This window comes from Euleptes europaea, chromosome 8 (genome assembly GCF_029931775.1).
Source record: "Euleptes europaea isolate rEulEur1 chromosome 8, rEulEur1.hap1, whole genome shotgun sequence".
NCBI classification, from domain to species: domain Eukaryota; kingdom Metazoa; phylum Chordata; class Lepidosauria; order Squamata; family Sphaerodactylidae; genus Euleptes; species Euleptes europaea.
Genome location: NC_079319.1, coordinates 54,583,895 through 54,604,852, shown reverse-complemented (window position 1 = coordinate 54,604,852; position 20,958 = coordinate 54,583,895). Strand labels below are relative to the sequence as shown.

General features: G+C 42.8%; 2 protein-coding genes across 5 annotated transcripts in view; one reads left to right on the top strand and one right to left on the bottom strand.

Moving 5' to 3' along the window:
* LOC130481581 (myosin regulatory light chain 2, smooth muscle minor isoform) overlaps positions 1 to 20,958 on the bottom strand; it is a 198,849-nt gene that overhangs the window by 55,914 nt on the left and 121,977 nt on the right. The window lies entirely within an intron of this gene.
* The window catches only part of DLGAP1 (DLG associated protein 1), a 183,522-nt gene that overhangs the window by 115,424 nt on the left and 47,140 nt on the right, over positions 1 to 20,958 (top strand). For 3 of the 4 annotated variants that reach the window (XM_056854302.1, XM_056854304.1, XM_056854305.1), the window contains one exon: positions 10,906 to 11,013. The exons of the other annotated variant lie outside the window; for it this stretch is intronic. In XM_056854302.1, coding sequence (XP_056710280.1) covers positions 10,906 to 11,013 — 108 coding nt within the window. The remainder of the gene's footprint in view (positions 1 to 10,905; positions 11,014 to 20,958) is intronic. 4 annotated transcript variants of the gene reach the window in all.

The window sequence follows — 20,958 nt, the reverse complement described above, 5'->3', positions numbered from 1 at the left end:
ATAGTTTTGGGAAATATTGTTGGAGAAAGGAACCCAGGAGGTGCCCCAATATACCATGGTGCCATGGAGGAAGGGGGAATAGATCCTTGCAGCATCAAAACCAAGGCAAGTAAGCCATATGGAAACATTCTTTGACTACAGAGAAACACAGGTAATTTATAAGGCTGTTAGTACATGTAGTTTGTGGAGCTGCCTTAAATCTGTGATGAAGACGCTTTGGCAATGCCACAAACTCAAAGAAGTTTTTCTTCAGTGTTTATGTGAAAATGATAACTATTATTTGGCCTGCACGAAGATTCACTAGGCAAAAGAAATATGGGTAAAGTTATATAAGAATGCTTTGGATTGTTTTGCCTAATCTGCATAAGCTAAAACAAGGGTACAAATGATACTTCATCCACTGTTCATAATTGGTGAGTCTTTTTCTGACAAGGCATTCTCAGTTTCTTGTCAGATTGCCCCTGAAACCTGTTTAGTGTCAGTCAACAATATATTGGCAACTCCTTTCTTGCATCTTCAATAGTAGGTATTTATAAATTAAAAGGGAACTGAAGCCTCTTTCAGCTCCAGGGTTTTCACTGAAATGGGTTGAACATTGAGTAAATGTTCTGTTTTAGTTTAAAATTATGCCTCCTTACAAAGAAACAGTTCCTGACAGTAGTTAATAATGCCGTTAAACCTCCAGAGATATTAACCTTGATAATGTGTCACAAGGGCTACTAAGCAAAGGCATAGCTACTGTGATACAGGGAAAGCATTTCAGTAATGAAAGCTCTTGACTAACACTGCTGGTAAGAGAATAGCACCATGTACACACAACTTGTTACCGCTACCATTATAATGTTTTGGCATTAACTTCTTTAAGGGAACGTGTCACTGTGATTCTTATCAATAGTGATAAATCAGTTGTGGTAATCTTACTCATGCATGTCAGTTGAAGTTGTGACATAAATTTATTTTTCCCATACTGCCTCAAATGAAGAAAAAGGAAAAATTCACAAGCGCATGAATATTTAAGTAATCTGTCATAAGCAATAAAGGTTTTAGTACGTAAGTTTGACTCTTTAGGGCAGGTTTGTATATGTTGGGTTAGGATCTGGAAGGCCCATGTTTTTTCTATTACCCACTTTGCCATGGAAACTCATTCAGCCTAACCCACCTCTCTTGATCGTTGTGCCCCCCCCAGTACAGCTCCAGCCATCCAGTGCCAGGAACTTCCATCCAAGAGGGCTGGCAGCCTTGGGGGCGAGCCTTGGTGGCGAGTGCTCAGGAGACCAAACCGCTCGACTCCACTTTCATGCAACCGAATGTATGGGGAGTTTTGCCTTGGATTTGCCACTCTGGATGCTCTCTGGATGCAAACTCTCCCTTCCCTTCCCTTTGCAGCATGCCGATCTGCACACTTTCCTAAGATGTCCATAGTTCCTTTGTTTTGTTCTTTTACCAGGTTGGGGATGCACAGGATGCATGGGCGGGGAGAGGAAAGAGACCCAGAGCAGACTGGCTGCCCCTCCTCAGAAGGGTGAAAGAAGGGAGTTTTGCCTTGGATTTGCCACTCTCAGGATGCACATTTTCCCCATCTGAATTCTCAAAACTCAACAATAAGCCCCCAAAGCAGAGTTTTGAGAATTTGAATGGGAAAATGTGCATCCTGAGAGTGGCAAATCCAAGGCAAAACTCCCTTCCATCACCCTTCTGAGGAGGGGCAGCCAGTCTGCTCTGGGTCTCTTTCCTCTCCCCGCCCATGCATCCTGTGCATCCCCAACCTGGTAAAAGAACAAAACAAAGGAACGATGGAAATCTTGGGAAAGCATCTAAAGAGTGGCAAACCCAAGGCAAAACCTCCCATGCATAAATGGCCAAACACTCTCCCTTCCCTTCATAGCATGCCGATCCATCCTGCCTTGGAGGGAGGCTGTCCCCCGGGCGCGATCCCCTAAGCATACCCCCCCCCAAGCAAAGCTGCGGCACTCGCTCTCCGAAGAACAAAGAGTGCGATCTGCAGCAGCTATGCGCCACCCGGCACTCCTATGAAGAGGAAACGCACACATCTCCAACCTGAAGATTTCTGCGGAGGTGGAATGGCGGCCTACGATACTTGTCGGAGCACAAAACTCCCTTTGTCCAATCACCGTTCGCGTGCCGGGAAGGGAGGAGAAATTTGCTTACATGGGTGGGGAGAATACATCTGACCCCAGGGAGTTTTTCATGAAGATCTGCGCCAAAAACCGCATAGCAAAAGGAAAGAACGGACCAAAACAGGTTTGACTTGACGCGGGGATGAAGCGTTTTTTCCCCACAAATTCGAAGCAGTCATGAAAAATCAAAAATTAGCAGCATGGCAAAACAAACGTGAAACTGCTGCAAACCTCCGTGAAAAAATGACCAAATGAATAGCAGTACAAAATGGAGTTTGTACATAACATGTAATTCACAGAGAACACCCACTCTTAAGAAAGTACTTACTGTATAAATCATATTAAATCCTGCTCTGTCGCCAAGCCCATACTTGAATTTTCTTGGGATGCATTATAAGAAGAAGATTGTTTTAGAGAGAAGAAATAAAACAAGCCTTTGGAATACAGATGTCTATTTTTGGCCTAGCAGCACCTTCCCTGACCTCTAAGAAAACATGATGAAACCCAGCATTTGCGGCTGAGCTGACTGATCTCTTTGAACTGAGACTGTGGCAGGGCTTGTGTGATGTGGCTTGCCTTTACCTGGAAAACTATTTTGTTGCCTTTGAAAGTCCAGAATACTAAAGTGACACCAGCCATGCTGTAAATTCAAGCTGGTTACCACAGAGCTTCAGCTTCTCTTGAAGAGGGCTCCTTTCTTTTAAAATTGCAGACATTAACTTGGAAGGACACCAAAGAAATATAAAGCTTCTGAAATGCTCAGGTGGGACATCCTGTATGACTGTGCAGTTACCTGTTTCCCATGTATTTCGGTCACGGTTGCATTGCTGATGGCTGTCATTGTATTCTGTGTAAAGTGGGAAATATGGCTTGAGTAATTTGCATGCTGACACAACTGTGAAGAGCTCTCAAATTTCACATCAGAAAATCTCATAAGATCTGAACTGGGGAGGGGTTCCCCCTGTTGCAATGTCTCTTAAATGAAAAGAAAAGGGTTAAATGAAGGAATTAAAATCATCTGCACACATCCAAAAATCTAACAGCATGCTTGTATGCATATGTACTCAGAGATGAGCCCAAGTCTAAGGCTCATCTCTTCCAAGTCTAAGGACCAGTCATGTTCACTTACCTGGGACTGGTAACTGAACACGGTGGCACTTGCTGCTGCAGCGTAAAATGGGTTGATTTAGGCTTCTTCCCTAAAAACCTGTCAAATTTCCTAGCAACTACTTCACACACAAAAACCACATCTGGTATTTTTACAGTGTTCATTTAGGTCTCATTCCTAAATTGTCTTAAAAGGAAAAAGGGGTAGCCATTTTTCTTTGGAATTTAGTAGTTTTGGTGTGTGTGTGTGTGTGTGTGTGTGTTTTGTCTTTAATCAGTGTACAGTTCATCTACTACTTTGCTGGTTGCAGTGTAGCAGCAAACCTTTGCAAGTGAGGTTCTTGTAAATTTATTTTGCAGGAATAATGATGAGTAGCATTATTTATAGAATCATAGAATTATAGAGTTGGAAGGGACCACCAGGGTCATCCAGTCCAACCCCCTGCACAATGCAGGAAATTCACAACTCCTACTCCATGCCCAGAAGATGGCCATGATGCCCACCCTCTCATGATGGCCATCTAACCTCTTCTTAAAAACCTGTTGGTTCTAGTCCAACCATCTGGGGCAACAGAAAACAATTCGGCACCATCCTCTATATGACAGCCCTTCAAGTACTTGAGTGAAGACCAGTGTAGAAGCAAAGAACTTAGTAGCACCATTTTGTGTCCATTGCTCCCAGACAGTAAATAAACAACCTGAAGATGACTCAGGAGCTGCTCTTTTCTCCTCCCTGCTTTCTCTGTGTGTGGTTAGACCACACAGCAGAAACCAACTTGTTACCCCCCTTCCATTTATACAGTGCCCCAGGCAGTATAATATGGATAACACTAGAGTATATTTATTTCCAAGTAATGAAGCACGGTACACAGGTCTGCAAAGCCCTACTCTCTCTCTCTTTTCCTTTTTGTATATACTGTATAAATAGGTGGGTTTGCATTTATGTATCTGCAGTCCTTGTTCTGTAAACTTGGTTCATCCCTTGATAATAGCCACCACCCCACCTGTATAGTTCATACCCATGCAAGCGTTTCAGTTCAGTTCATGCCTCTGATGACATGGGCTTTTATTTGTGAAAGTGTCTGCCATGATAAAACCACCATCATCTCCAAATGCCCTCTTCACGCCCTTGAACTTTGTGCCCAGTTGGCATCCCTTTCCTTTGGAACAAGCCTCATGGATTGCAGCAGAGTTTATTTGCAAGGGTGGGGGCAGGCACCTGTAGGAACTTGAAATTTATTTTTTCTATCCCCTCTTGAAGAAAAAGGATCCCCGTGGCACAGAGTGGTAAATTGCAGTACTGCAGTCCATGCTCTGCTCACAACCTGAGTTCGATCCCAACGAAAGTTGGTTTCAGGTAGCCAAGGTTGACTCAGCCTTCCATCCTTCTGAGGTCGGTAAAATGAGTACCCACCTTGCTGGGGGTAAAGAGAAGATTACTGGGGAAGGCACTGGCAAACTACCCCGTAAACAAAGTCTGCCTAGTTAACGTCGGGATGTGACGCCACCCCATGGGTTAGGAATGACCCGGTGCTTGCACAGGGGACCTTTACCTTTTACTGGAAGAAAAGGCCAATTAAAGAGTGGGTTGAGGAGTTTTTGGATTTCTTGCATCTGCACTCTAAATTTTTCTGGAATGCATTGGCATTCGCTAATTATTTTAAGGCTGCGTCTGTGTCCTTTGTTGTGCTTCAGACAGTTGTTTTTTTAAAAAAGCTCATTGGTCTGATTCTTAGGCAGATTTATTACCTACTGCAGATTCATTTCATTTTTATACCACTTTATGTCTTTCCCCAAAGAATCCTGGCAGTTGTGGCTTGGTGAGGGTCCTGAGCATTCTCTAGGCCTGTCCACAGAAACAGTTTCCAAGGGGAGATGGGACAGCCGTTACCTCAGTTTAAGTGGAGAGGGGCACTTTGTGACCTTCCTTCCCAAATGCTAACGAGCAATTTACAGTCGACTGACATTTTTGCTGTGTCCTGCTTCTATTTTAAATAGCACAATACGCCAAGCTCAGTCCACAATAGCACACGTGCACCTTTACCCTTTTCCTTTCCTGGGCAGTGCCATTTAGGAAATACTGCTCCAAATGGCCCCATGAGCTTCACTTTGGCTACCTTGCTTGCATTAACGTAGCCATACTGAGATGACTGTAGCCTCCAATTGCAATGTAGGCGGTCTGTGATTCATGTGTTTGATGTGTTTATTAAAATGGCTTGCATTGTTCTCTCGAAACACACCATTACTTATAAGATTGTGATAATCTCTTTATAATGTGCATTTATGTCTGGAGTTGGAAGTCACAAGTTATTAAATCCTGCTATAACACCCACTGAGATTATCCCCAAAATCAGTCTCTTTTACCTAGCATATCTGCTGCATTCAGCCCAAGCAGTTTATCCAGTCACGGGCATTGCTGCTGTACTTATAACACAGCCAGATGAAGTCACCAGTGTAATAACCACTTACTTTATAACCAGGCTTCTTTGCTTCCAAGATGAGAAACTCAAGCTGTGTATAGTGTGTGTTTTATGTGAGGACACATTTGGGCACAGAAAAAGGCTGTGGGATGCTGTTTTCTTCAGGGATTCGGAAAGTTTCATGAAATGTCTGTCCTGTGATCCTCTAGCAGGAGAAGCACTGGTGAGAGGAAACAGGCTTGAACTCCTGGAGAAAGGATATGACTACTGGCTGCAAGCCCGGGCTTGGTCAGTAGATCAAAGGCTCTTTGCTTGGCGTACAGTGCAATTGGAAGAGCAGCTGCCCAGTAGCTTGTCAGCATCCCCATTCCCTGTTCCTTCCCTCCTGACGGCAGCCAGCTGGTTCCCTTCCCTTCCCACATAAGCTATTAAATTGTGTCTGTATCTTGCTTTTGACGGTGCTCGCCTTTCTGTTCTTCAAAGGGTTCTATTAATGCAGTCCCACATTCATTTCTAAAAGGTTTGTGATGTGGCAGCACTTTTTTTTCCTTAATGGTTGGGCATGTCCCAGAATTATGTTTTTCTTTGATTGTATCCAGTCAGATCCTTCTGAGCCTTTAGACCTCCCTTCATTCGTTTCAGATTTTATAGCCCACCTCTCTGAAAGTTCAAGGCAGCATTCAGTCAGCCACATGACAAAGAATTAGAACACTCACATCTGAAAAGCACAGTCTTACCCTGTAAAATGCCTTATGCTTCAAGTTCCTTGTACCTCCTGTGGTAGATTTTTTTCCACAGATTGGGATCCGCAGCTGAGGAGAAGCTGGCCCTAGTAGTTGCTACAGGGAGGTGTATGGAAAGGACAATCAACAGGCCAGCTGAGGTGTATGTTTGCTCATGTAGGAGAGGGGTTTTTTCAGGTATTTTAGTTCTAGGTAATGAAGGGCTTTATAGGTAAGAATGAGCACCTTGAAATGAGCATGGAATCAAAACTGATGCCAATGGAGTTGTTTCAGAATTGAATATAAACAAAGCCCACCTGAGTGGTTGGCAGCATTTTTACACCAGTTGCAGATTAGGAGTTGTTTCCAAGAGTGACTCCATGCGTAGAGCATTGCGGTAATCCAGCCTAGAAGTTATGGTGGCATGAATTGGTATGGCCAAGTTTGCTGGGTCTAGACGGGCGGATAATTGATGAACCAGTTGTAGATTAAGAAGGCACTCTAATTGCCAATCTGTGTGTGACACAATAAGGTTGGGTCCAAGAGTATCCCTAGGCTCTTCTTCCCCTGATCAAAGAGGATTATTTGTATTCCATCTAAACGTCATTCCTCTTCAGAATATCATCACTGCCAACTGGCATCACCTTTGTTTTGTCTGCATTCTTTACTTACTTTATTATTATTACGGTCACTGGCCAGAAAATACACATTCACATACACAAAACATCCAGATGAAGACAAAAGCAGTCCTCGATACGTCAACACCAAAGGACCAATCCATAACAACAGCAAAACCGCTTAACCCTGTCTGCATTCAGTTTCAGCATGTTCTCCTTCATTCACTTGACCACTACATCTACATACGTATTCAGGACAGAGACGGCTGCCTCAGGCTGCTTCATTAATAATAAGCAATACTGGGTGTGATTTATTTATTTATAAAATGTGTATGCTGTTTCTCCAGCCCTCCTCAAGGAGGCTCGCGACTGAAACAATTAAACCAATAAAAAAACCAAAAAAACAACCCAAACGATCTCCTAAAAACAAGACAATAAAATAAAAACTCCATTAATACATGCCAATAATACAAGCAAGGGCATAAAAGAACATAAGGCATCTTGGCCATCTTCTGGTCACTGGGGGTGTGGGGGGAAAGGTAGTTGTGAATTTGCTGTATTGTGCAGGGGTTGGACTAGACGACCCTGGTGGTCCCTTCCAACTCTATGATTCTATAAAACAGAGCACTGTACAGTAATATTGATAAAAGAACAAGTTGCAAATCACCATGTTGCCATTTCACATAACAAGAGGGGGGGTTGGGCACCCAAATTCTCCTCCCTTTGCAATCTGCAGCCTATACCATCGCAGGCTTGGAGGAGCCTAGAGACAGAGCTGCAGTGTGGTGAGCTGTGTAGTAGTTAAAAGCAGCGGACTCTAATATGGAAAACCAGGAATAATAGTGATAATAATAGTAATGATAACAACAACAATTTTAATTAATATAATAAAAATAATAATCCCAGTAAGGGTTACTAGGGGAATATTTGTGAAATGATCTGAATAGTCTAAGGCCATTATAAAAACAATTAATATTATATATGAACTCTTCATCACAACCACATTTTATCATTCTTTTTTAAAAAGTAGGGGTGTAATCCACAGAAAGTTGATCACGCTAGCTTCTTTTAAAACTAACTGGAGACTTCCCGTGCATTCCTGAGGGGGGGCGAGTCCTCTTAGGAGGAGGCGTGACCTCACCGCCAGCGTTAATGCATCTAATCGCACAACAAGACACACTTATGCTGGCGGCGAGGGCAGTTCCGCCGGCGCCCAAGCACCGCAGAGCTGCGCCTTGTCCCTGCTGGTGCAGGCTCTCCATGGTGCATGCCTTGGTGGAGAATTGCCGCGCCAGCGTAGGGGGGGCGTTCCCGGGCGGGCCACAGGGCGGAGCTGCTGTTAGGAAGCTCCCTATGCCCTTTTTGGCCACAGACGCCAGTGGCCAGGACGGTGTTGCTGTGCCTCTTTTTAGGCTTTTTAGCAGGTGCAGCCTCACTGTTCTCAACGGGGCTTTTAGCCCCATTGAAAATGAAAAAAGCCTTTTAAAGGCTTTTTTCGTCCTGGCGGCGTGCGGGAAATAGCTTAGGAGGAGGCACGGCTACACCTCTTCCTCACCGTCCCCGTACGCCGGCATCTCAGGAATGCATGGTTAAGTTACTGTTTGCATCGATCCTAACCCTTTTGTATTCTGTCTAGTCTTCAGAGATAATTATTAGTGTTGCCAGCTCCAGGTTGGGAAATACCTGCAGATTTTTGGGGCAGAGCCTGAGGAGGGCGGGGTTTGGGGAGGGAAAGGGAAGGGACTTCAATGCCACAGAGTTCAATTGCCAAAGCAGCCATTTTCTCCAGGTGAACTGATCTCTATCAGCTTGGAGATCAGTTGTAATAGCAGGAGATCTCCCGCTACCACTTGGAGGTTGGCAACCCTAATAATTCTTCAAGCCCTACTGTGCCTGCTCTTGCCTCTTAATTTCTGCCTCCACTGGGTGGGCTTCTAATACTTTTTTCTCTAGAGGAAGCTGACTCCACAGTGGGTGTCCTGATATTGCATTGCTCTAGGAAGGAGGAAAGCTTATGATGCGTGACTGCAGTGTGAATTTGCAGCTGTTTCCTGTGTGTTCTCAGGGGATGAAAGCAAATTCCAAAGCCAGCCCTGAAACTGTTCATTCCTCCGAGTACAGCATGCATCTTACGGTGTAAAGATCATTTGGCAATTATAACGTTTTTAAAAAAGAAATCTAAGTTTCCGTTGGTTTATCAGGTCTACTGTGCATGAAAATGTATGTTACACCAGTTACCTTCTAGCAGACTTGAATAAGCTGTTTGCTTATTTGATTATCGTTATGCCGTTTTCTTTTCTCCAGACCACAAAAAGTGGCACCCTGAGCACATCTGTATGTTTCACTGTATGGCTTAAAAGTAACCGCGACAGGAGAAATTGTTTTGTGAAACTAAAACAACAGGCATTAAGTCACTTTGCAATTTCAAGGGGCATTAAAGGTTTGAGTTAGTTACAGGGGAAAGAATTAGTTATTTCAAAACTGGACTTGGAATACAGTTATATATAGCATACATAAAACTGAATTAAACTGCCAGAGATATTCATAAGGACAGAGGAGCACATTAACATGCCTCAGTGACTCTTTAGAAGATTATAATTTCAGGTTTTGCTTTTGACGTTTTTTGCCATTATGTACTTTGCAATATGTGCTTTCAGTGTGTAAAATGATTTTTTATGACATGTGGGAACATGCATATACAGCAGGAAAAGTTCAACGGTGTTCATGTTAATAGTAGGAGAAGGTAGAGCCAACCAACTTTAACAACCTCTTCTGAGGAGTTCCTTCCTAATGTTTGGCTTCTGTTATGATGAGAGGCTAGGCCAAGTGGTTTCATAATATTTAAGCTGTATCTACCATCATCTCAGTTTTTGTAATTTCCTTTTTCCATGTTGTTTTGCTTTTTGTTTCTCATATATCCCCATCCTCTTAGTTTCTTAGTTAGCCTGACCACAGAGAGGACTTGTTAGTCATGGGCTTGGCCACACTGGCCTATACAGGCCCCCACACAACAAACAAGACATCTTCTGAACCCTCAGCTGCCTTACTGCCAAAACTTCTCTGGACAGGAAAGGGGGTTGTTTGTTCTTGCTAACTCTATTATATTTGTGGGGAAGTGGACAGCTAGCTCCTGCCGTTTTCCCCGGATCTCTTAACGACAATTTCTGGCAGCTTCCCACACTGTAGGTCTGACACAAGGAGACACCACAAGGAGAAGTGGAACAGTTTACGTGCAGATGCTAGGGAATCTGACTTCACCCAGGCAGCTTCCCCAACCGGGAGGCCATCTCCACAGCAGGATCATCTCCCGCCAACGATTAGAAAGACCCAGTCTGCTGCTCTGCCAGTTAAACAGTAAACGTGGATCCTTACTAGCCCTGAAACCCATCTTCCCCAACTAGGGTTGCCAGGTCCCTCTTTGCAACCGGCAGGAGGTTTTGTGGGCGGAGCCTGAAAAGGGTAGGGTTTGGGGAGAGGATGGACTTCAGTGCCATAGAGTCCAATTGCCAAAGCGGCCATTTTCTCCAGGTGAACTGATCTCTATCAGCTAGAGATCAGTTATAATAGCAGGAGATCGCCAGCTAATACCTGGAAGTTGGCAACCCTATCTCCATCAGTGATTAGGAGTCACTAGAACCCAAAGTTGAATACAGGCTGGATAAAATGTATAGTGGTTAAAGCTTGTGGTGACATTGCTGAGAAATGTGAAGAGGAGGACATGTAAGAAATGAAAGGGGTAGGAAATCTTTTTCTGCTATGTGAACTCCTGGTTGACTTCTCTGTGGACTATGTAGTCATGTATTTGACCGGAGTTATGTTGTGGTCTGCTGCAACCTGTGTCTTAGCCACCGAAATGTGGATGTCAGATCTAAATGTAATCTCTCCTCTACTCTGTTCCTAGGTGGCAAACTTTCTGGGTACTCTGTCAAAGATGTCCTCATTGAAATGAAAGACAAAAAGAAAGATCTATCTACTGCTCCTAAGAAACAGGAGCACAAGTCTTACAAAGGTGTGTCCCCCTTTCATCCCCAGGTGACTTTTCCAGTTTGTGTGGTTGGGGCATAGCAGCAGACCTTTCTGGACCTGGGGACTTTGAACAACCCACTTCCAATATTTCCCAGACTGCTTCAGGGCAGCAGGAGTAAGCAGGCAGGGCACCAATTAATTGCATGACACCAAACCACAGTTGCTGGGAGACCGCCTCTAACAAATTTTTCAAAAACGTGGGTACCAACCCTCACGGACAAGTTCAAAGCCCTGTTCCCAGAAGCTTCAGCAAGGTTCTAAATACCATAAGATATTTGCTAAAAATGAAGGCCATAGAGAGAGTTCCACAATTGGAGAGATAGTCTAGATGCATATGGATAAACTATGTGTGTGTGTGTTAAGTACCGTCAAGTTGCTTCTGACTCATGGTGACCCAATGAATCAATGTCCTCCAAAACGTCATATCTAACAGCCTTGCTCAGGTCTTGCAAATTGAGGGCTGTAGCTTCTTTATTGAGCCATCTCTTGTTGGGTCTTCCTCTTTTCCTGCTGCCTTCAACTTTTTTCCAGTGACTCTTGTCTTCTCATAATGTGGCAAAAGTACAATAGCCATTTTAGTCATTTTAGCTTCTAGGGTCACTTTAGGCTTGATTTGATCTATAACCCACTGCTTTGTTTTTTTGGCAGTCCATGGTATCCGTAACACTCCTCCAACACCACATTTCAAAGGAATCTACTTTCTTCCTATCAGCTTTCTTTATTGTCCAGTTTTCACATCCATATATAGTAATAAAGAATACGATGGCATGAATTAACTTGATCTTGGTTGCCAGTGACACATGGATAAACTATACCAGTGTATAAAAATCAATAAAAATCCTAAGGAGGAAAAAGGTTATCAGGGCAAGTATAGTCAGGTGGAATCAAAGTGAATGTGTCATTAGTGAATATGTCATTATGAGATGCAATAGGTAAGATGGAAGAAGCATAACAGGGGAAACAAAACTGCCAGTCACCATTATTAGCACTGTGATATGTTGTATTAAAATTGGCACATATCTGCAAAAGCACCAAGTCAAGAATCTGAGCCAAATCCATTAAATAAAATCAGAAAACACTAATATTTGTGGCTGAGTATGTCAGCTGTCACTATAAAATGTTACTCTGAGCTCCTTGTAAGAAAGGCAGGATACAACTATAGCAAATCCATAATGCAAATAGTGGGAATTAGCATCAAAATGGAATGAGATGGGGGGTTGTGGGTTTGTTTGTTTGTTTGTTTGTTTGTTTTGTTTGTTTGTTTGTTTGTTTGGTAGGTGGTACCTTTTAAGTTGGTACTTTTTAACAGATGAAGATGATTGCATAGGTTTAAGGAAATGTGAAGTACAGAGAAGTGGAAATAAGGGGGAACATATATAATAAGGTAAATTTTGGTATTGTTTCAAGCAAGATGATAAACAGCAAAGAAATGTGTCAGGGAACTCTGCTATAACTGACCTCCAGTGCATTCCTGCTGTGCCAGCATGCCCAAATGTAAATGCATCACACCAGAAGTGATGAAGGAACACCAGCACCAAATCAAGCAGAGTCCAGCTACAGCAATGTCAAAGAGACCCAGCCATGAACCAAGGGGCACGGAGGACCCATCTCAGCTCTAGAAGTGGAGCAGAAAAAACAAGCAAGCAGGCTGCTGAAACTTTGTGCTCATGTAGCAGCCTATTCCGTACCTCCTCCTCCCAGACATAGAGCACCCGGGGGTCTGTCTCCCACCAGCTCTTGGGAAGAGAAGTGTACAAAGACCTGGCAAGGGCCCCTCGGGTGCAGGGGCAAGTTCTTCTCACACAGGTTATTTGAGCTTGAGGTGAAAATTGGAGGTTCAGAGCATGCCATTCGCATTTCTTGGAGAAACCGCAGCACTTTGGTATGATTGGCCACTCCTTGTCTTTCTTGAAGCATCTTTGACTTTAAGCTTGACATGGATTATGACTTCTGAGGTGAGTGGGGTAAGAAAAAGAGGGGAGAGAGAAAACGAGAGAGAACGATAAGGGGAGGGGCTGTGGCTCAGTTTGTAGAGCTTCTGCTTGGCATGCAGAAAGTACTAGGTTCAATCCCTGGCATCTCCAGTTAAAACGGACTAGGAAAGTAGGCAGTGTGAAAGACCTCTACCTGAGACCCTGGAGAGCTGCTGCCAGTCTGAGTAGACAATACTGACTTTGATGAACCAAGGGTCCAATTCATTATAAGGCAGCTTCATGTGTGTTCTTGTGTGTTCATGTGAGAGATAACCTAGGAAAGCCTGAAATTACCTAAGTGTGCTAGGAGCAGAAAGTCTTGGCCTCTGTATGCTGTTTGCTGGCCCTCCCAAGCAACTTGTTGACTAGTGTGTGAAACAAGATGCTGAACCAAATTGTAGGACCTGTCAGGGCACCACTTACATTCTTACACTAAATGCACATCCATCCTCTAATGTATATATGAAGCATGTTCCCGCACTGACTGGGCAAATGCAATGATTTCATAAATCTGTCAATCTAAAATCTGTTTTGAGTTTGGAAATATGTGAATTAGTTTAGAAATTATGAATTATCATAGTAAAATTTGACTGATGGAAAGAAATACAATTTTATTTAAGAACATAAGAAAGGCCCTGCTGGATCAGACCAAGGCCCATCAAGTCCAGCAGTCTGTTCACACAGTGGCCAACCAGGTCCCTCTAGGAAGCCACTAACAAGACGAGTGCAGACTCCAACCTCCTCTATACCTGATCACAATGATCCTTTCAAATATTAGTTTACATTAAAATATGACAATTTTGTGACATAGCTAGTAATTACTTAACTTGTATAGCAACAATAGATAAAAATTATTTGTGCAATACAATGCCAAATTCATTCAGAGTTACAGTTACTCTATGTACTGCAATTGTCCCTATGTACAAGGGACAGTCCCTATTTTATGGTTCCTACTCTTGGTAAATTCTTGGAGAGCCAGCGTGGTGTAGTGGTTAAGAGCAGTGGGTTGGAGCGGTGGACTCTGATCTGGAGAACTGGGTTTAATTCCTCACTCCTCCACATGAGAAGCAGAGGCTAATCTGGAAACCAGGTTGGTTTCCCCACTCCTCCACATGAAGCCAGCTGGGTGACCTTGAGCTAGTCATAGTTCTCTTAGAGCTCTCTCAGCCCCACCTACCTCACAGGGTGCATGTTGTGGGGAGGGGAAGGGAAGGTGATTGTAAGCCAGTTTGATTATTCCTTCAGTGGTAGAGAAAGTCAGCATATAAAAACCAACTCCTCCTCCTTCTAAATCACCATCCCTGTTTCATCTTCGTTTATGCCTTTTTGACAATCTGAGTTAAAATGTTGTTCATGTGGTAGTGTTGTTATTCTCCATAGGATTCAACTTCCTCCCCAGCATTTCCTTGAAGTTACATTTCTGTGCAGATGGATGGAGACATCTTGCCTCAGCACTTAGTACAATGCAACACAATCTGCCTTTTCACACGTTCTAGTCTGGCCCTGACCTGGATGGCCCAGGCTAGCCTGATCTCATCAGATCTCAAAAGCTAAGCAGGGTCAGCCCTGGTTAGTATTTGGATGGGAGACCACCAAGGAATACCAGGGTTGCTGTGCAGAGGAAGGCACTGGCAAACTACCTCTGTTAGTCTCTTGCCATGAAAACCCCAAAAGGGGTCGCCATAAATCGGCTGCGACTTGACGGCACTTTACACACACACACACACACACACACACAGTCTGGTCAATGTGGGACAGTGTTGTTTATTTTTATTATTATCATCTTTATTTTTGTTCTCTGGGCCCATTCCAATTTGTCTGTATCCTTCTTAAAGGGCTGTGCCCAAAACCGGACACAGTATTCCACATGAGGACTGACTATCATGGAACTGAGTAGAACTTAGATATTCTGCTTCTGTTAATGCAGCTTAAAATCACATTAGCCGTTTTTGCAATTGCATAACATGCTGACTCATGTTCAGTGTCTTATTGATGGTAATTGTGTGATCCATGTACTACTGCTAAGCCTAATATCTCCCCTCCTATAGCTGTGCACGTGATTCTTATTGCCTAAAATACAGTGTTGCATTTGTTTCTGTCAAATATCCTTTTGTGAGTTTCAGCCCTGTTTTCCAACTGATCAGTCATTCTTCATTTTATTTCTTTTTTTTCTGATATTAATTATCCCTCCTAATTTTGTGTCATGTGCAAATTTGATAAAGATTCCCTCCATTCTTTCATCCATTCATTGATAAAAATGTTGAAGAGTATCAAGCACAGAACCGAGCTCACTCAAAGCCTACCTCAAGAATGATAAAGTACTACTGGGAAAAGCCGTCGTTCAGTACCATCCACCTGATGGTATTTAACCAGTTTGCTATTAGCATCTTATAATTTTTTTTATTTATTCGATTTCTTGCCGTCCCTGGCCGAGGCCAGGTTCAGGATGGGTCACATCATTTAAAATATACATCAACCATAAAAATGTAAAATAATAACACAATAACATTTTAGCTAAAACCAGGCAAGATGGTGCTTCAATTTCTACCAACTGGACCGAGTAGACAGGCAGCCCACCCCCTCAGATTGATTCCAGCATAAAATACAGAACGGGGGGAATAGGGAGGCCTGCAGGTGTTGTAACTGCGGCTGCCCTCAACTATAGGCCTGGCGGAATAGCTCTGTCTTACAGGCCCTGCGGAACTCTTTAAGGTCCCACGAGGCCCTGATGTCACCAGGCAGAGCATCCCACCAGGCCGGAGCCAGGGGCGAAAAGGCCCTGGCTCTCGTCGAGGACAGCCGCACACTGTTAGGGCTGGGGATCACCAGTAGATTATTATCAGCAGATCACAATGCTCTTCGGGGGGGGGGGTATAACAGGAGAGGCGGTCCCAAAGATATGAAGATTTATATAACAACTGCCTTCACTATCTACTCATAAATACTTACAATACACTACATTATTGATTACCTGCAACTGGTGGCAGTGTGGTATAAGAGCATGTGTCTGATGAAGTGGGCTGTGGCTCACAAAATGTATGCCACAATGAATTCATTAGTCTTTAAGATATCACAAAAGAGCCTGCTATTTTGGCTCTAAGATACAGTAACATATATCTCACAGGTCATACAAAAATTCCAACACTGCCCTGAATCTCTGCAGATTCCATGAAATCAAAGTGAAACTCCTCACAGCTAACTAAGTAATGCATGCCCAATTTATTGTTGAGTGAAGGTTTGCACATAGGAAAATATCCTTTGACCCAAATACTTTAGCTCAGTTAAACAGTTCTGTTTGTCTCTGTTGTCCAACAGACCAGTTAGTATGTTTCAAGAGGAAGTAAAAGACCCAAATGGGTTAGGTGATTTTGGGCGCTTATGCATGGGAGTTTTACCTGAGGTTCGTTTCTCGCTGTACCCATACTTTCTTGTTGGGTGTTTATGCACCAGAAGTCTCCAAGTTCAAATCAGGAAGTATTTGAATCCCTGCCCCTTGAAATGCTGCTTGGTAATTGGCTGTAATGAGAGAAAAGTCCCCCCCAAAAACCCAATTGCTGCATAAAAAAAACATTTTAAGAGCATTTTAAGAACAAAAACAAAAAAATGAGCTATTTGAAAGGAAGGGAGGGGGGAGAAACCCAACCCTCGTTTTTAAAAGCTTTCTGCTCAGAAAGAAGCAGGAAGTATTTGAATACCTCCCTTTTGACATGCTGCTTTGTAACTGGCTGTCTTCTTGCTGTGAGAGAAAACAAGCTTCTGTGTCCCGCGCTTTGCCTTATGCATGGGGATTTCTAGCAGGCTGAGCTCAGGGGAGAGGGAAGAATCGGGCTACCTATGCTACATGAAGGTTTGTATTTCCTCAGTCTTAATCTTATTTTTGTAATGCTAAATAAAGCATTAGAATAGACTAGAAAACAGAACCTTTATTGGCATTAACAGTAACAAAACAAACATGTAAAGCAGCTAGATATGGATCTAAAAAAGAATAAGCATTAGTTTCAAATATTTCTTCCCTGAGCTGGAGTTAACAGCTACTGACCTGAATCATTTTCTTTAAGGAAACCAGTGTTTGAATGAGAAACAGTATCAGAATTGTATTCTTCACACAACAGAGCTAGACATAGTGTGCATTCTATAACCAGAAGGTACCTTAGCGTCTGTAAGCAGAACATATTGTGTGGACTCAAACTGTTTAGGTCTTTAAAGAAGGGTTGCCAACCTCCAGGTGGTGGCTGGAGATCTCTGCTATTATAACGGATCTCCAGGTGATAGAGGTCAGTTTACCTGGAGAAAATGGCAGCTTTGGAAGGTGGACCCTATGGCATTATAAAGTATTGAAGTCCCTCCCCTTCCCAAACTCTGCTGTCCTCAAGCTCCACCCCCAAAATCTCCAGGTATTTCCCAACCTGGAGCTGGCAACCCTACTTTAAAGGCTAAAGCCAGAACCTGTGAACATGTAGGAAGCTTTTGCAATTGTTTTAATATTGGCAAAATATGTGCAGGTTTCTTTTAAATATTGGTGAAATGTAATCAAGGTCTGGTAAAGATCTAAACCTGAATCATATCTGGGAAACATATATCCTTAAGCTAGACAGGGATAACAATCTTACATTTTTTTCTGACTCCTTATGGTTTATATCAGTCTGCTATAAACTATACACCAAGCTGTAAAGTTTTCCTGCAGGATTCCTTTTATCCCTTCGTTTGAAAAACAAAAATGACAGAAACTGTAAGGAAATGTTGAAATTCTCTTCAAGTAATTGAATCCATCTCACACTGATGTCATCCCACAACAGAGGCCTGCTCCACTAATATGCAGGAAGGTGATAAATACTACCATTATAGAGAGAATATAATAAACAATCTCCATTACTATTGTTGGTAGTCAACCTAATGTTATGTGCCCCTGGTATGTAAACCATTTTAATCCCATTAAATGCAGTGGATCTGGCATCACAAACCAATGTACATTTACTTAGAGGTGTCTCATGGATTGCCAAAGCAGATACTTCCAAACAGAATTGCATCCTAAAATACACATGAACTCATGAAGCTGCCTTCTACTGAATCAGACCCTTGGCCCATCAAAGGCAGTATTGTCTACTCAGACCGGTTCTCCAGGGTCTCAGGCAGAGGTCTTTCACATCACCTACTTGCCTAGTCCCTTTAACTGGACATGCCAGGAATTGAATCTGGGACCTTCTGCATGCCAAGCAGAGGTTCTACAACTGAGCCACAGTCCCTCCCCTAGCCGATAGAGATCAGTTCCCCTGGAGAAAATGTCTGCTTTGGCAATTGGACTCTATGGCATTGAAGTCCCTCCCCTCCTCAAACTTTGCTCTCCTTCAGCCTCCGCCCCAAAAACCTCCCACTGGTGGCGAAGAGGGGCCTGGCAACCCTATCCATGTACTCTTGGTTATCCCCTCCTCCCTGCCGGAATACTTTTTAATCTTGCTTTGATCAAGGGACTTTTTTTAATGGCTAAATAAATGCATTTTCCATAAATCCTGACATGATGGGGCCAAGAGATCGGGGGCTACAAAATCATATGAGATTTTGGAGGTGCTCTCCTGCATCTCTGGTCATAGTACAAGCCAAAGATTCTTGGGGTGTACACTTGTACTGGTCTCTATGGGAGCTAGTGGACTACGCAACAAGCACAAATGTTAAATTAGCTTAAGAAAACTAAACCTGGACTATTAACAATTACTGCACTTATGAATGGACACTATGCTTTCCCTGCACACATTTGAGTTTTGCATCGAAAGTCAGACTTTGCCAGTTGTATTTCTTCTGGCCCTACTGTTTGCCGGTTGGATTTTGCTGGTGCACAGGATAAATGATTGGCATATGATGAAGTAGGCTCTGTCCATAAAGCTTATGCCACAATACATTTGATAGTCTGAGGCTCTTCTTTTTTCTTTCTTTTTCTGTAACAGACGATCACAGCCAACCATCTGGAGTGTTAAGGCACTTAGGTTGACTCAGTGGACTTCTTTGACTGCCAATCACAAGTCCCTTCATTTTACATTTCTTCTTTTGCTGTAGTCTTAGAATTATTTTTAGTACTGCCTTAATAAACATTAGGGAGGTTCTGCCCCTTTCCCCTCCAAGCAGCTGAGTGCACACAGAGGAATGTATTGATATTTAGGCATGGAGTGCCAGGCTAGGCATTTACTACCTGTATGCTTATGAATGTTGATATTAGCTTATTCTTTTAGAATTGTGAAGTGCTGACTTTTGTTACAGTACCTTTTTGATGATTTTGTCTTCTAGAAATTATGCTGAATATTTCTTTAAAATCTCATTTGGAAAAATAGATGTACCAGCTACCCAAAAATATAACGGAAGTTATAGTTTACTCCTTCCAACTAGGGTTGCCAGGTCCCTCTTTGCCATTGGTGGGAGGTTGGGGGGGGGGAAGCCTGAAGAGGGCGGGGTTTGGGGAGGGGAGGGGACTTCATTGCCATAGTGTCCAATTGCCAAAGCGTCCATTTTCTCCAGGTGAACCGATCTCTATCAGCTGAAGATCAGTTGTAATAGCAGATCTCCAGCTTCTACCTTGAGGTTGGCAACCCTACTTCCAACTCAGCAGTGCCTGTTCCTTAAATAAAAGAGAAAAATCAATTCCCCTTTTATAACTGATCAAATTAGTTCAACTTCTAAAAACAAGAAGCCAATTTTTATTATTTTTTAGCATCACAGATTTCTATAAGGCATTCATGGGGGGAAAATGGAATGGAATTCTCTTTCCCCACTACAACAACCTTAGCTGTTGGAATGAAAACAGTTCCTCTGACTAGTAGGTCAGATCAGCAAATTTCCATTTTCTATGAAAGATACTGCAATGGCCTAGTTAATAAGGCTATATCCAGCATTTCATGTTACCTACAAAGAACTAATCAGATAACTAGCTGTTGAAATGGGAAAGCAACATAAATCCAACAGAAATAAGCACAGCTGTTACTAGGCCCACCCCAATTTTAAAATGTACATTTGGAACCTTAGAAAGGATATTTATGATCACTGTATCACTGTGGATAGTTTCTGTATACCTTACAAGTCAGGAATGTGCCTCAGAATATTCCCCTACCACCATCACCACATAAAGAAAAGAAATAAGGCCATTTAGCGGAGTAAATCAAGCAAAAATATTAATTCGCTATCCTCAGGTAATACCTGCACCGAGAGACTAAACTCCATGTATTTATCTGTTCATTAATCAGTCATTATCTGAAGAAGTGAGCTGTGGCTCACGAAAACTCATACCCTGCCAGAAAATATTTTTGTTAGTCTTTAAGGTGCTCCTGGACTCTTGCTCTTTTCTACTTAGTCATGTGGTTAAAAAGCAAGGCACTCGTTCATCTATGAAGTCTTTAGGCTGCAGATAACTCCAATATTATTCAAGGAGAGAAATGTAACCTGAAGCGCTATAATAACATATGAAGTCAGCACAGAGGTTGCTTGTGCATAGTTTGCACTAGAATCAGCACATTTTGCTTAAGAAGTACTTCATGGAGTGGATCTGCCCTCAGAGAGCCCTTCACACCCCATTACATGGGGTTAAAGGCATTTCTTTATTGTATCCAGGAATGTATGTTGTTCGGGGGGGGGGGGGAAATGAGAATACTTTTCATTCTCATTTCTTTAAGCAACCATGTTGGCCTGCAGCCGCTCAACGTTCGAATATCCCAGTACCCCCAGCTCCCCCCTTGTCTTAATCCTTTACTTTCTGAAACAATACAGAGTGTTAGTGCCTTGGTATTAGCCAAACAGTCCAAACAATAGGCGGTTCTGAGTCCTGATTTATTGGAATGGTTTTTTATCTGTGCCCTGTGGTGATTGTAAATGAATTGTCAAGTAGGACTTCTTTTTGTGCAAATGGCATTCAAAGTGATAGCTAGTAATTTGTCACCCTGGGCAACTATTTGAAACGTATTTGTTTCATGGCTAGT